Source organism: Topomyia yanbarensis, chromosome 2, assembly GCF_030247195.1.
Source record: "Topomyia yanbarensis strain Yona2022 chromosome 2, ASM3024719v1, whole genome shotgun sequence".
Lineage (NCBI taxonomy): Eukaryota > Metazoa > Arthropoda > Insecta > Diptera > Culicidae > Topomyia > Topomyia yanbarensis.
Genome location: NC_080671.1, coordinates 71,327,863 through 71,343,461, shown reverse-complemented (window position 1 = coordinate 71,343,461; position 15,599 = coordinate 71,327,863). Strand labels below are relative to the sequence as shown.

Here is a 15,599-nt window from a genome sequence, read left to right as displayed (position 1 = left end):
CAAGGGAGCTCAAAATTCTAAGAAAATCATTTTTTTCAATAGTTATTTGCGCAAATTTCAAGGATGACAGTTTTATTGTCGCATAATTTTAGTGCGATGAATCGATAAAAAAATATTTGTTGATGGTTGGTACCTTAGTTAGGCGTATAACTCACTACTACAACTATTGGTACATCTCAATTATAGGAGCACCCACCCTATTTGATATTGACATTTGTTCTTCGGTTATAAAAGCGGCGTCCAAGCAAGAGGAGCAACACAGCGAAATTTTGCTCCCGTATCGCCTGAATCCGAACTACTAGCACGTGGAGTTAGTGAAATCTGTAAAAGTGCCAAATCAATTGCCACCCGCGTAATGCCGACCGGAAGGGAAAAGTGGCTGATATTTTCGAGCATTTGAAGCTGTCCAAGTTCACACAGAAATATTTGATTCGGCAGGCTTTCTGGACCTGTGGTTTGAAAAGTGACATTTTCATTGACACCGAGACCTTCAACCAAAAAATTTACGTGAAAGAGTGCATGAAAAAACGCTTACTACCTTTCATGAAGCAACACGATCGTTCTATGCCATTTTGGCCGGATTTTGAATCCTGCTATTACGGAAAAAGGACATGTAGTTGTACATCGCCAACAACGTTCAGGTGGCGTCCAAGAACAAGAACCATGCCTACACACTAGAGTACGACCAATTGAGGACAATTAGTTCATCATTAAGCGAAACCTGAAGAAGACCTAAAACCGGTTAAGTAAATTGCCTATGGCGAACAAAGTGGACGAGGTGGCTGTATAGAATTTGATGGCAGTAGTAGCTCAATCGAAAGCTTAGCTGAACGTTTATCTGTGTTTTATACTAATTGAACTTATGAAGAAAAAATGCTTTGGTAATAAAAAATGCACCGGTAGATGAGTGGTAATCGTGAAATTCACTTAGCTCAGTGCCTGGGTCCAAGCCTACCCGAGGTCGGTGAGATTTTCTGAGGTGAGAACTCTGTGCTGCGTCTTACTTTGCAAGGGAAGTTATGGCCGTTGGTACCGGTCCATGTAATGATGAACCAATATCTGGTTGTGGAATCACCTCTCTGGCGTCGGTGATAGGCACTCAGTGTGAACAGAGACCGACGGAAAATAAACGAAAAAAAATTAACCATGACACTCTTTGAAATGAAAAAAAAAATATTTGATGCTTTACAGCACTATTACAGTTCGGCCACAAAAGTTTATATGCACTATACAAAAAGCAGAGAACTATTTTTTCAATAGATTTCGAACTAAACCGTGTCTGTGTTCGAAAAATGTACAAATATGGAGGGGGCTCTTATACTGGACCCCCCGGGCCCGTAATTTCTCTCTACAGCCCTGATCGTGCCCGCACTAAAACCAGCAGTAGTTGGGTGTCTTCCTCGGCGATCGCATGATCGGAAGTTTTAGTGTTCGTAGCTTCATTCTGGGATTGTAGTGATAAGCTGGACAAAACGTTCTTTCCTGTCATGGATGGATACCAATCTGCATTAAGGTTGCTCGTGCCCCAACCGTATGAGCATTTATTGCTTCAAAGTACTTTCATTCGAACTTATCCGCCACTTTAAAAATTCATTATGAAAATGGGTAAAACAAATTCTGTGTGTATTTACATACTAGCAACGATTTGCAGAACTGATGGTTTAAAGCAACACTTGTATAAAAACGAATCCATATGAGCTTTAACATGTTACACCTAATGACTACAGTTTTTTTTAGCTCCACACCGACTTCGAACGAAGCTAGCACACGTAATTCCCCACAGACCTATGGAACTTCAGCCCACAGTGACCTAGCGCAGCTATTTTGAAATCTATTTCTGCCAGCTCGCGTAACAAAAACTAAAACAGAATGGAAAATTCGAACTGACACACCACCCCACCGGACGGCCGGCCTGGTTCCGGTGCGTCTATTAACACATTTCACACATCAAACCGAAACTCTTATCACTCTTATGTTTCTCCCCTTTTCACGGCTGTGCTCTCCTAGAAGGACCAAGTTCAAGCCCAGATTGTGCCAGATGATAACCATTTGTCAGTCCGGTAATTTTATTTAATCTACTTATTTTATTACGTCCTTCGTAGCTCGAGCGAGGCGCACCGTCCTTGTTGGGTATCGGACGTTTTCCGGTTACACGCGTCTTCCATCCCGTTCGACGCTGCGGGTGGTTAAGTGGGGTCGACTGTCTGCCTGGTTGTCTATAATGGTATGCGCAATTTATAATTATTATTTTCCAATAGACTACGAATGGTGCGTTATTTCTTCTTCCGTCGAAGAGGGTCGCGCCTGTGCGTGTGTCTGTTATGGTTACGCCTGTTGTAAAATAGGAAAGGCAGGCAGATGAACCAAAATAGCAATTATGCAAGGCGTGGAACGTGCGTTCAACCTCTGCTCGGCAGATTAGAGATAATTGTGGCTTCCGATTTCAAGTGCGACATATGGCACTAGGTATGTATTGCGTGGCACCGGCAGCCAGCGGGGTGTTCGGAAGCGGTGATTTTCACTCACGTACTGCTGATGAGGTTTTCAGTTAGGTGTCATAGATCAAGTGACTAATAAAAAGATTCATGATAGTTTCCAAGCTGTGATTGTACATTGTTTGTACTTGGGTGAGATATTTTCAAGCATATTTTAGCAAAAGAACTCAAGGATCTTTTAATATTATCAAAAGCAGGGCTTTTGGCTTAAATCGATTGAACTGTTACGACAATCTGTACCAGCACAAACCAATCACTTTTGAAAAATTGTTTAATGCTCAAATTAAAAGCAATATTGTTAGTTAGCCTGACCAATTTCTGTGAACAAGCTTGCATGAACCAACAGTTTACTTAAGAATGTTTTTCACTATGATCAACGATAAGGATGATGTAAAATTAGACTGTCCTCGTTCTATCAGATTTTAACACGACCAAAATGTTGATGACAAGTGAACAGGGATTATTTGGCCCCATTCGATTCATCGAGGCAAAATAGAGCAATATTATTCTTAATATAATACAGTTTTATCATATGATCCGTAGAATCATAGTAAAGTTCAAATTGAACAAGTTAAGAACTTCACGAATAATCATTCTATCATGGCGAAAACAAGTAAACGATTAAACCCTCCATCCTACACAGCAAAAATCCACTTCCCCATCAACGGAACGAGAGCAAAAAAACTCAATCCCGCAAAATGGGACGCAACAAAAAAAATCTTTTTTTATGAAACTCTAAAAAAAAGTTTAATGTTAATTGAAATTTAAATTTATCTCGATAGGCCCCATTTTTTCCTCATTTCTTCTGCCATTCCCGGTGCACGGACACGGTACTCGGGAAAGATCGCTCCGCGCTGGCTCGTTATGAAATTATGATGAATAAAATCGCGGTTAAAATTTGCGGGGAGTGATTTTTTCCTCTTCATTTCGAGCTACGGCACCCGGTGGTTCATGCCGCTGCTCGGCCATAAGTTGCGAATAATGGCGTGCAAAGATTGAACGGAAACCCCAAAGCCGTGCGGTGCCGTACATAAGCGAAGCAATTTGGTTGGAAATGATTTTTTTCTTCTCCAGTTGGTCGGTTCCCTAGCCTTGAGTTGGAATAAATTTCCATCCATTTTTCGGAGCATTTGCTTCCGGTATGATTTTTGCCCGACCCGAATCCGAGGTGGTTTGGGATTCGGCTGGAGGTTGGAGTCAGCTTCGAGACAGCTTCCATTTTCCTATGGTTTCAAATGAAAAATCAATATTCTATTTTCTTATGCCTGCCGGTTTTTTGGCTGTGTATTTCCTATCGGGGAAAAGAGTTTGTCTGCCAGAGGTGGAAAAAGGCATGTGCTCGGTTTTCTCACGGCTGTCGATGTCGATTGTGGCGGGCGAAAAGGGTTTAACCAAAATAGGAAAATTGTCGCATAACAAAAGACTGCGCTGGCATACACAAAGGAACGTCAACAAACCTCAAATTGGGATTAGGAACTCTTTGGCCGCAGGGAGAAAAAGGGATTTCCTCAAAGGTTTGAACGGCACCGCAATCTATTTGTGTTGCCCGAAAACAGTACAATGGATTTTCACAGATCTTTGACTATGAATAGGATTAGACGATGTAAATGATCACGGCCCTCTCCCCTTCACTAAAGTATGGCGAAATAAAGGAACATGGACAGTTTTTCGACCTTTGCAGCTTTGCTTGTTGTTTGAATTGTTAGTTTTTGGTCAGGTCGTTTCCATGTCGGTCTGGGCAAGTTTTTTTCTTGCTTCTGTAGGGAGGTTGACAAATTTTGTTTGTTCTTTTTTGCACCCGGGGCTGTGGTTTGTGCATATAAATATGTTTACTTTTTTACTTGTGGCTAGTCTCACACCCAGAAGGAATTTGTAAACATATTTTAGAATTATGGAGAGAGCTGATCGATTTTTGACTGGATATAATATTTGTTTTGCAGCGCAAGTTAGACCAGAGTTGGGGTCAATGTCAATGAACAATTTAGCATTATTTCTCACAAAAAGTGTATGAGAATGTAGTTGTATTTAACGTTTTCATTCCCAACTTTTTTCTAGTGCATGTAGGATTTCAAAACTGGGGTCAAGAAACACGAAAAGCCAATTTTCATAAAGATAGGTGCTTCCATGGCAGTGCTAGAAGCTGGTCAATTTTTACCTTCTAATGCTCAATACAATTCTCCTAGAATAATTACAATAGTCCAATTACGTGGAAAACGTAGCCAACGAAAGTCTAAATTGATAAGTTTTAGCAGTTTTCAATAATATTGCACCATAACGAAGATATATGAAAAAATCATTTTCCGTCGTCAACGTAAACTGTCCCTGGCAGCACTGCTTCATCGGAATCCAATCAGACTCATTGCAATAACTTCAGTTCTAGAGCTGATCCTTGTAACTGTTAATACTCAAATTAAAGGCAATAATCACATTAATGAGCCTTACTTGTTTTTGTGAGCAAATCTCGCCTCAATCAAAAGTTATAGTTGTTTAAAAACGTTGTTGTCCACAAACAACATGGGCATGAATGGGTTAAATAAATAAATAAATTATGTCCACACATCCTATTAGCAAAATATAGAGTCGAAAAATGTAGCAGATTTGTGTCGTGAAATATGATATTGTGTATTTGTTTATTTGTTGTACCGTCACCAACAGACCCCTTGGCCCCAATGGTGATTACTTAAACTAATTACATTTCAGAATACGCATTATTTTAGTTTTTATCGAATTCCTTGTCAGGTTGAAGTCAAGCGCCGTCGCAACACTGTTAAACACACGCTGGAGTCCGGTAACAGCGCTCTGGCGCCCATAGTTAGAATGGGAGTTGAACGGGACTCGCAGAAGAGAGTTATTGCGCAGAGCTCGAACGCGAGCTTGAAGATCGAGGCGTCCAAGGATTGTAGTGCAATCCACCCTGGCAGACAGTAAGTCCGAGACGAACATTAACTGACAACAATTTTCGTAGCTTGGCAGCTGAAATCTGTTTTGCCAAGGAAGTAATCGCAGTGCAAAGCGTATGAACCGGCGTTCGACGGCCTCGATTCTGTCGACACCGTTCTGGTAGTAAGGGTTCCAAACAGCAGAACAATATTCCAGTGTTGAGCGAACCAGCGCGCAATAGAGAGATTTTAAACAGTATACATCCTTAAAGTTTTTCGCTATTCGGAAGATGAACCCAAGCTGTCTTGATGCCTTATCCACAATGGATGATGTATGTGGTTTGAACGTTAGTGCCGAATCCATGATGACTCCGAGATCCTTGACGTTAGAGTGTCTTGGAATACTCGAGTCGAAGAGATGGTAGTCAAACTGAATCGGATGGCGTTTCCGCGTGATACGTTCACGATTGAGCATTTGCTCGGTTTAAAACCATTCTGTTTAGATCACACCACGTACTAAAGCTCTCTAATTCACTCTGAAGAAACTCGGCATCGGTTTTATCCCGTATTTGTCGAAACATTTTCATGTCGTTGGCAAAAGAAAGGCGGGGTCCTTGTAATTTGATGTTGACGTCATTAAAGTAGAGGAGGAATATCACTGGACCGAGATGGCTTCCTTGTGGGATGCCGGATGTAGCGAAGAATGGTGTAGATAGACAGTCCTTAATGCTGATTTGGAGTTTCCTTCCATCGAGGTAGGAACGAAACCAGTGCAGTAGTTGTCCATGAATACAGAGTTTGTCCAGCTTCGCTATTGCGATATCATGATTGATTTTGTCGAAGGCCGCAGATAAATCCATGTAAATAGCATCGGTTTGCAATCCGTCAGCGAATCCAACGAGTACATATGTTGTGAACGAGAGCAGGTTAGTCGTTGTCGATCGTTTAGGCATAAAACCGTGTTGGTCGTCTGCAATGTAGCGTTTGCAGTGAAAGAAAATAGGGTCTAAGACAACCAGCTCGAATAGTTTTGATACTGAACTTAAACACGAGATTCCCCGATAATTGTCAATGTTCGATTTGTTTCCTTTTTTGTGAACTGGAAACATGTGCGCTACTTTCCAGCAGGAAGGGAATGTTCCAGTATTGAGTGATAGCACAAAGACTCGCTGAAGTGGTTCAAGGAACCCGCTGATGCACTTTTTGACAAAAATCGAGGGAACGTCATCTGGGCCCGGGGAACTAGATGCTTTCAGCTTGGAATTTGCTGCTATAATGGCAGCATTATCGACACAAATTCGGTTGATGGTTCGTCCTACAGAAGGAGTTAGGTTTGAAGCGGCAGCGACTTGTTGTGGGGAAAGGCTCTCGTCGGAAAAAACGCTTGAAAATTTGTCGGAAAACAATTGGCAAATTTCCTTAGTGTCGGTGCCTAAAATTCCATTTAATGTGGTGTTATGTTAAATAATGTTAAAATTTATTAAGTTTACTTAGCTACTACAAAATAAAGAAAACAATTTTTAGGAAAGTACGGCAGAACTGAAACATTTTCAGGAGGGAAATTGCTGGCAAAAAGAACGCAATAGATGTTTTTTTTTGTTTGAACTAATTGACTTGAGAAAGTTAAATCTCCATGCAGGATCAATTTAATCATTTTTCTGCTACAATTGGTGATGGTATATTGACAAAAATACTTATTTTCGAATAATATGCCGGACTTCCAAGTCTAAAGATATGTTAGAGCCTTTATAGCGTGTTGGTACAATCAACATCGTCTGATGGTTGCCTTTGAAGTTGGAATCCTAGACTAAAATGAATATTTTACAAAGTAACATTAATTGAAATCCATAACCACCGCTTTGAATTCACTTAGCAGTATCTTGTGTCTTCTGTTCATTTTTCAATTGATGATTGCACTAGTTCACAAATTAAAAAATAGTAGCAACTGAACACGGACAAAATTTGGCCGTGGCTTGGTTGGTTTTAACCCCAAGAGTCATGTGCATTTTTTGGATATTCATCAAAAATAATAGAAAAATAGCCTTTCTTTACATGAGAAAGACAAAAATATATATGGCTGTCGTCTATTCCGGGCGCTCTGCTTTCGATTTTTCATATTAATATTCTTCTTGGTAGTGAGCAATGGTTAGGTTTACCTTCTGTTGCTTGCTGTTCATTTCGTCTAGCCTTTTCCTCGCTCGTGTTTGTATGCATGTCTTCGTCGCTGGAGCTTTGGTTTTCGCTGTTAGATGTTTGGTGCTCTTTGTGTTTTTGAGAGACTTTGTTAGAGGTATGTGCATAGGGTTCTTTGTATACAGAGTAATGGTCCTATCTTGACACTATTTGAGAGAGGGCCGCACTTTTCAATGAGCGACTGAAAATAGAAGTCGCAAGGACAGAATGTGCTTCGTAAAACTCGCTTCAAATATATTAGAATATAAAAACCGGGTGTAAACTTCAAGTATAAAAATTGAACAGGGAGTCTCCTTTGTAAGAGTCGGATAAAAAAACCTTCTGCATAAAAACCGGAAAAAAACATTTCAGGTTCTTACAAAGTAGTTTTTTAGCCGACATTTAATCTTGAACATCACGATATACGGATGCTTCTGCGGTCGATTTATTTATTTTTAACCGGATTTCATACTGATGGTTCAACCTTGCCGAGTTTTACGGGTGAGAACTTTTTAAGCGATTCTTATGCTGAAGGCTCTCTGTCCGATTTTTACGGTTGAAGTTTATTTCCGATTTTTATATTTTAATATGTTTGAACCGGGATTCACGAAGCATTTTCAGTCTCTGCGACTCTTATTTTCGGTCGCTCAAATGAAGCTATATTACTTATAATATTTCTTAGAATAAAGTGTACTGCTTCTTAAACATCTATATAATGCTTATTTAGCAAAAATGTCTCCATTTTCAGCATAACTGAAAATAAATGTTCTATTCTCACCTCAACGATCCTTTTTGGGCGTGCCAGTATTCACCGCATCGAAAAATAATCTGGTAAAAACACAATGCCATTTGCGTCTATTCTAACGAGGAATCTTGACCATAGATGCCAACGAATTATTAGTAAAACAAATCATTCTGCTTTTTCAGCCGATCAAAACAAACGTAAGCATCACGCATGTCAAAGAACCTCATCAGCTATTAGAATAAGAGCGGTCAGTATTACATTCACAGGAAATAATCATGCGAAGGCTAACAACTCGTATTGACTAGTTTCACATCAAACACTGCATTATCCCGAGCCGAATTTTATGTCCAGATGAAAATAAATTCTCTGCAATCAGCCCTCAGTTAAATAACTTTTTTTTCGATTATAGAGATTTTAACCTTGAGGTCATTGACCTCTTTGGGTTAAAAAAATCTCTAATCCTATGTACGGGGTTGGAAATCGAACCCAGGTGAGCTGCGTACGAGGCAATCGATTTACCAACTATGCTAGGTCCGCCACTTGTTGAATAACTAGAAATAATCGATTATTTACAACTGAAATTGCATTGCAATATATTTTCATGTTGGCGGCTTTAATTTTTACCACCGTATTTCTGAATTACGTATTATAACACTAAGCCAATCCTAGCGTTTAATAAGTGTTTTATAGTGAATTTAACGTAAATGGATTCTCCAGCTGAAATAAAGGTATATATCAGTGCAACGTTTAATAAAGTTGAGACGTAATAACGACATATGAGGCGGTAAATGCCTGTTTGTTATCGTTTATTCAGCTGAGCGACGTTGCGGCCTGTTTCGGTTCACTATGTGAATGAGGCAAATTAGCAGGAATTTCAAGAAGCCGATTTTATTTTAATTAAAAGTTGGAATTAGAAAATTGATCCAAACAAATAAATAACATAACTTGAGATTATTTTTGCCCACCTGTTTAAGCCAAATAGATATTGGAATTATTTCATATAGGGGGAAGTGGAGCAATTCGGACCGCTGGCCAATTCGGACGCCCAGCTGTTTCTCAGCAATGGTAATATTACGAAAAGCTTATATATCATTTTCATGGCTATCATGTAGCTCTGTTCTGTCTCGCAACATATTGCAGTTCTCAGTTTTCGTGTGCGTGCGCTAGGAGCGAATTTTTATTGAAAAATGTGTAAGTCGAAAAACAAGATTTTTGTTGGATTTTTGGATCTGCTGGATAATATTTTTAATTTATACCCTGTTTTGGACGAGACTATCAACTGTTACTTAGGCCAAAATAAGAATCCATCTCTATTGCAAGAAATCGAAAAGAAATTGGTGGTCCGCGAGGGTTATTAGTACTGCTTGTCTCGTATGAAGTAGCTGTACGTGTGAAACTTGTACAAGGACAACTTCCATTTTCACCTTGATCAACATTTCCACCTCGCGCACTGAAGATCTATAATGGGTCCACGAAACAGTCTTCCCAAATGAACATCGAACACCATGTTCACTATAGTTCTGTGCTCATCCTACACCATCATTTCGTGTGCAAACTCGAATGCGCTAATGCGTACCAAAACACGAGCACATGTTCGTCTGCACAACAGAACCTCATGTACGTACACACAGGTTCTTGATACTAGTTTGCTCTTTGTCTCATTCATCATCACTAGCATTGACTCATTCTGTCTTGTGTGTGCCTAAATTATGTACGCACACGGTGTACGTTCACGGTGTTTAAACCTAAGTTTGCACATCGTTCGCTTGGGTTCGGCGTTCGATGTGAACCTGTACACACAGGCAAAGCATGTTTGAGGTTAAACGCGTGCACGAAATTTTGTACACGGGTGCAGACTTGTCGATGTTCATGGGAAGACTGCCACGAAATGATAATCATGCTTATCTTCTCTCATTTCACTCAACGGAATGGGGGCAACAGAATTTCGCTATGTCTATATGTTAGACGTGCACGTCGGAGCGACGTGGCGCTAGTAATATTTTTTTTTATTGTATGCTGTTCACGAGTGGTGCTCTTTCTGGTTTCAGAACTGTACGAGATGAGGAAGCAGCCAATTTTAACATTGTATATTTTCGATGATTCGGCAATTAAACGAATTTTTCAAAGATAGTAACGTAAAAATGTTGACACCCATTTTCTGGAATAGTTTTTCAAAAGTGTCATCTAGCGCCACCTATATAGGTTATGGAATATAAATGTCTTTGAAGTATGTGTTCAAAATATCAAAACAAGCAATTTTGCCGCAGAAAGTTTTTTTTAATAGAACGCAGCAATCAAAAAATAGAATTGATCTAGACCAGTTCCTACTAAACTAGATCTAAACCAAACTTGTTAAAATACTACTCAATTTCATCCAAAATGCTTTGCCGAATAAACTGATCCACCAGAATACATATCCAAAGCGCTTTGATCGTCGAAAGTAGCATCCTACTCGACTATGCGTCATTGGTAGCCAATTTAAAAATAAGTGCCATTATTGTTTTCTTCAGAACACATTTATTGTTTCATTTTAATCTGCTCTGGCGCTACTTACATTTGCTCACGGCTTCCCCTTTGGATGGGAAAATAATGGAGGGGCGGGGGGTCAGGATGCGACTCATAATCCTTTTCTGGTGCTTCTCCAACCCGTGGACAAAAGTAAATCTTTGAATTTGTAAAAAATTTCAAAAGGTCTGACGGAACGCTTCTTGACTGACCAAAACAGAAAAGGTCCGTTCGAGCAAACTTAGGGTGGTGATAGCCAGCTCAAAGCAAAGGCAAACGATGTTGCTTGCTGCGAGCTCTTCGTGAACTATCGTGGCTACAAACCCGCTCGGGAAGTCGAGATTGAGGGTGTGGTCGACGATGAGAATTTTGACGGGTGAGGATCTGGCTGGCTATTTTAGAGACCATTTACATCTGCCGGTAAAAATAATGGTTTACAATGCGTTTGCATACATCAAATCAAATTCCTGTTGGGTGACCGCTTTACCAAGCTACATCCTCTTGCACAAGGTTTGTCTTTTTGTACCTTAATTGCAAATAATTGGGACGCACATCAACCCATTGTGGCAATATGGCTTACTGTGGAAAATGTGGCGAGAATAATATGGACGAGTCTTGCAGTTACGATGCTGAAAAGTGTCCATACTTTGCGGGGAATCTGCATGATATCGCGACATTCCTGGTAACATTTAAGGATTTATAGTAGTTTTATAGCAACTCATAAAACTTAGATTGCAGTTGTAGCATGCTATAAAACTTCAATTGTTACTTGGGATGTTTCGTCTATCAACTACGCGGAAATAAACTTAAACGTACCCTTAGAATCCATTCCAAGCGATCATTTGCAGAAATACTAAAGAAAACTACGCAAGGAACTCCTGACCACGTCGAAACCCTGTATACAGACAACGGTGAAGAATTGATATTCTATTACTTTTACTCAAACTGTAGAAAAGCTGCATGGAAGCAAGACTTTTGGAATGGCTCATATCATATTCAACGAAAAATAAGTAACCTCTAAACACCTCTGGCATCGCCCGGAGTTCCCACTTGAGTCCCCATTTTTTTTGTACATAAACGATATTTCTTTTATATTTAAACGCATATAACTGCCTTTATATGTAAACTATATGAAACTATAAATGGAAATAAGAAATACACAATTCCTCACACGGTGTATCAAAATTCTACTACAACTTAAGGTTCAACTGAGAATGCCTTCAAAAGCGGCCATCTTTAGAAACGAATAAAGCAGTTTTTTCGCGGCCCTTTATACAATCTTCATTAAAATTCAAGGTATTCGGGCATTGGTATAGTACTATCGATTGATTTTCATGAAGGTTTGGAAACTTTTTTCGCCTCGATGGTAACTTTCGAGACTTTTTCAGTTGAACCTTAACACAAAAGTGTAATTCTATAGCTTTTAGCAGAAAACTTGCTACCCAATCAATAGATGTAATAGTTTTAGTTGATCAATATTTAATCTCGTTAAGAAATCCCCAACAGAGCCACTACTTAAAAATAGCCTTAATCAATCCCAACTAATCTTATTGAAATTGATCCACTTTCTCTAGTTAGTTCTAGTTAATAAGCTTGTAAAATGTTTCGCTTATTAATTGCTCCAATAATCTCCTTTCTAAAAATCATAAGTGCTTTACTATACAAAGAACACACAAAATGACCCGTCCCCGTAATTGTTATTGTTATTGTTATTTATCAGTGTGCAATCGGGCTGTCTCAACAACATATTTCTGCAACCTATGTGCATTAACTGTACACCTACCGTCTCTCCGTTGCACTTGACAGTGTGTGCAGTGCTTTATGGTCACACCTACGACCGCGCACCCGGCTTCCCATGAGCGTTTTGGCGGCTCAGAGGTGTCCTTCCATGTTGCTCAGGGATACATTTGTCCTATACACATCCATGCATACAAATATACATACAGGCTTACATTCATACATACATACAAACTATTTGGCGCAAGTTTAGAGCGTGTAACGTCGTGTCATCTAGTCTGTCATGCTATGGAAAATCATCCTACCATCGCCTTGGGGTCAACGTCATATTGGCAAATTTCGCATTGAGTCCGCTTCTGTCTCTTCCTAATCTCCTTTTTGTCTCCTAGGTCCGAAGCGGATCAATCGATTATTAATTGAAACGGTAAACATACTAGCAGTATTAGTCCTTACTCGCGAATACTTTTCCTACAACTGTGCCGTTTCTTCTCTATCTTATAACTCGATTATCCCTGTTCTAGTCAATATACATATTCATTACATTATGGACCAGGCAAACCCTTAATTTTTCTATTATTATTATCCTGAGTAGCTATACCAGTGAAGGTATTTTAGGATTTCGCAAAAAGAATCTCTGCCAATAAAGGCGCAAGCAATATTTATCCACATAAAGTTTGCTCGAACCGAATGTCCACCTGGTTCGATTCGAATAGACCACACCGACCCGAAAGGGTTGCTTATCATTTCTGAGAGCCGGAGTGATTGGTCGAGTTTAATAATCATAAGAACAAGTCCTGAATAATTAACTATCTCTTAGGTGCCAGTCCTGCACTCCTTTCCTGAACTAGCCTCATACTCACGATCAAAAAAGTCGACAACTAGTAGGATACACATGTCCCCCACCCAAGCGAATTGATCAACTTGCAAATAGGAGCAAATATCTACCAACCAGCCAAGACTTCCGAATCAATGAGAATGGACCATACCAGTCGAAGGCCACAGGCCCAGCGCCATCTCGTACAGTGTCATTGTCATTTCTCAGCCCACCCCCTGGCAGACGTTCGTCCGCCCATCTAGACTCTGTCAAGATGAGAAACTTCAAAGCCTAACTGTTTGTATGTGCTAGTTCGTATAGATTTTGGTTTGCTGAAACGAAACAAGTAAAGCAAAATAATTGTGATTAGTATCGTAGTTATAATAAATAAGTAAACGATTTCTCATCTGTTGTTTGTTCCCTTGTTCGTAGTCCTCCTTCCTGTTCCAGATCTGTTTGGGTCACTGGGTTCCCGTTTCCTTGGCCGTCACACTCGAGCCGCATATATTGTAGCAAGAGAAACAAATGAAAAGACAAAAAAAATGAAAACTAATGGACGTCTGCTATCTGTGCCTAAATTAATGTTGCTTCTCAGTTTTGTATGACCCAGGGGGAACTTGGCCTTGATCCCAATGCTCTGTCACAGATGTTAGGTGATATTCGTTATGGAATATTCTTTGTTTGAGGGCCATTCATAAACAATGTTGTTCGTTTTTATCCCTGATCCGCTGATACGTCTAAAATTCATTTTTAGTTTTTATCTCGTTACGTGACGCTCTTCCCCTATTGTCAATATACAATATCATTTATGAATGGTCCCCTGGTGATATATTTAGAGCAGAGAATCCAATGCCAAATAGGATTGACAGGATTTTAGTGCGCTCTTGGCGCCTTGTGTCACATCTTCATGTTTACATATTAAGAATACCAAAGCATGCGATGTGATGACCGGAAGATTAGAGAAGCAACTCCTCCCCTTCCCCCAAAAATGACCCGTCCCTGTAATTTTACGAATATTATATTATCCCCTCTTGTATATGTATAAGTTAGCTGCAAAGTTTTTTTTTTAGTTTCATTATATAAAAACAAAATAATATTGAAATGTGTAACCCCCTAGTTTTAAGAAATTCAAAATGTAAAACAATAGAAAAATGGCACCTTTAAGCTAACGCAAACGTGCCTTATCAAATAAACGAATTAAATAATAATCATTAAATATATATTTAGGAGACCAACTTGTAGAAAAATGAGAAATTATCAGAGATTTTGACGTAATCTTCGACTCCAAGCGCATATTTATGGAGTACTGCAATAGAGCAATAAATAAACTATAATTGGGTTCCAATTCTCCTACTAATTACACTAATGTCGCTTATCACACAACAAAATTTTTCGTTTGATGAAATATTAATGAATAGAAAAATTGAAAACTTTCTACACGGTTTCCAATTTACGTGGTAACTATTCCAGAAATCAAGATGGATATATTTGCCAATTTCCAAGCGGAATAATTTTATTCACGACACATGACCAAATATGTATTAATTGCATATTAGTTGTTTCGATCAGGAAAACAATACCCAATCAAGGTGCTACTCACCGGTATGGATGTAAGTGTGCTTCTTCATGTCGCTCTTCTGGTGGAAACGTTTCCCACAGAATCCACACGGATACGGGCGGGTATCACTGTGGATCAACAGGTGTGTCGACAAGGTGCTGGATCGTTTGAACGCCTTCCCGCACTGCTTGCACTCAAATACCTTCTCTACACTATGCACAGCTCTGAAGAAAAAAGTACAAAGCGAACAATGATGTCAATTAAATATTTTACACTAGGCCTATGTTTCAGCATCAAGCACACAGCACGAGCCTTACCTATGTTGACTTAAACTAATCTCGTGGCCGAAGGTCTTGTTGCACAGCTCACAGGCGTATGGTCGTTTGCCGTTGTGCGTTCTCCGCGCGTGCACTTCTAGTCCATGGGAGGTAGTAAAGAGTTTGTCACATTTAATACATGTATAAACGTCAGCTAAGTGTCTCATACCTGGTCGCATTAGCAGGTGATGGGGATGATGTGGATGGCCAAAATCCAGATGGGCTACGGTCGGTCCATTCGCTCCACCACCACCACCACCACCTGCTCCACCGGCCACGGCCACCGCATTCTGAGCCATGAAATGTCGCAATCGGAGGATGTCTTCCGGTGTCGAAGCGTGATAGCTGTAAAAAAATATTTTTTTTAATAAAAACAA

The 15,599-nt window shown here is 39.7% G+C and overlaps 1 protein-coding gene across 2 annotated transcripts in view; it reads right to left on the bottom strand.

Annotated features, from left to right (window-relative positions):
- Window positions 1–15,599, bottom strand: part of LOC131678412 (fez family zinc finger protein 1-like) — a 180,295-nt gene that overhangs the window by 74,806 nt on the left and 89,890 nt on the right. Inside the window, exons 5-7 of one of the 2 annotated variants that reach the window (XM_058958561.1) lie at window positions 15,392–15,567; window positions 15,223–15,316; window positions 14,948–15,129 (exon numbers count right to left, since the gene is read on the bottom strand). In XM_058958561.1, coding sequence (XP_058814544.1) covers window positions 14,948–15,129; window positions 15,223–15,316; window positions 15,392–15,567 — 452 coding nt within the window. Of the gene's footprint in view, window positions 1–14,947; window positions 15,130–15,222; window positions 15,320–15,391; window positions 15,568–15,599 lie in introns of both variants that reach the window. The other variant, XM_058958560.1, reaches the window with a different exon arrangement.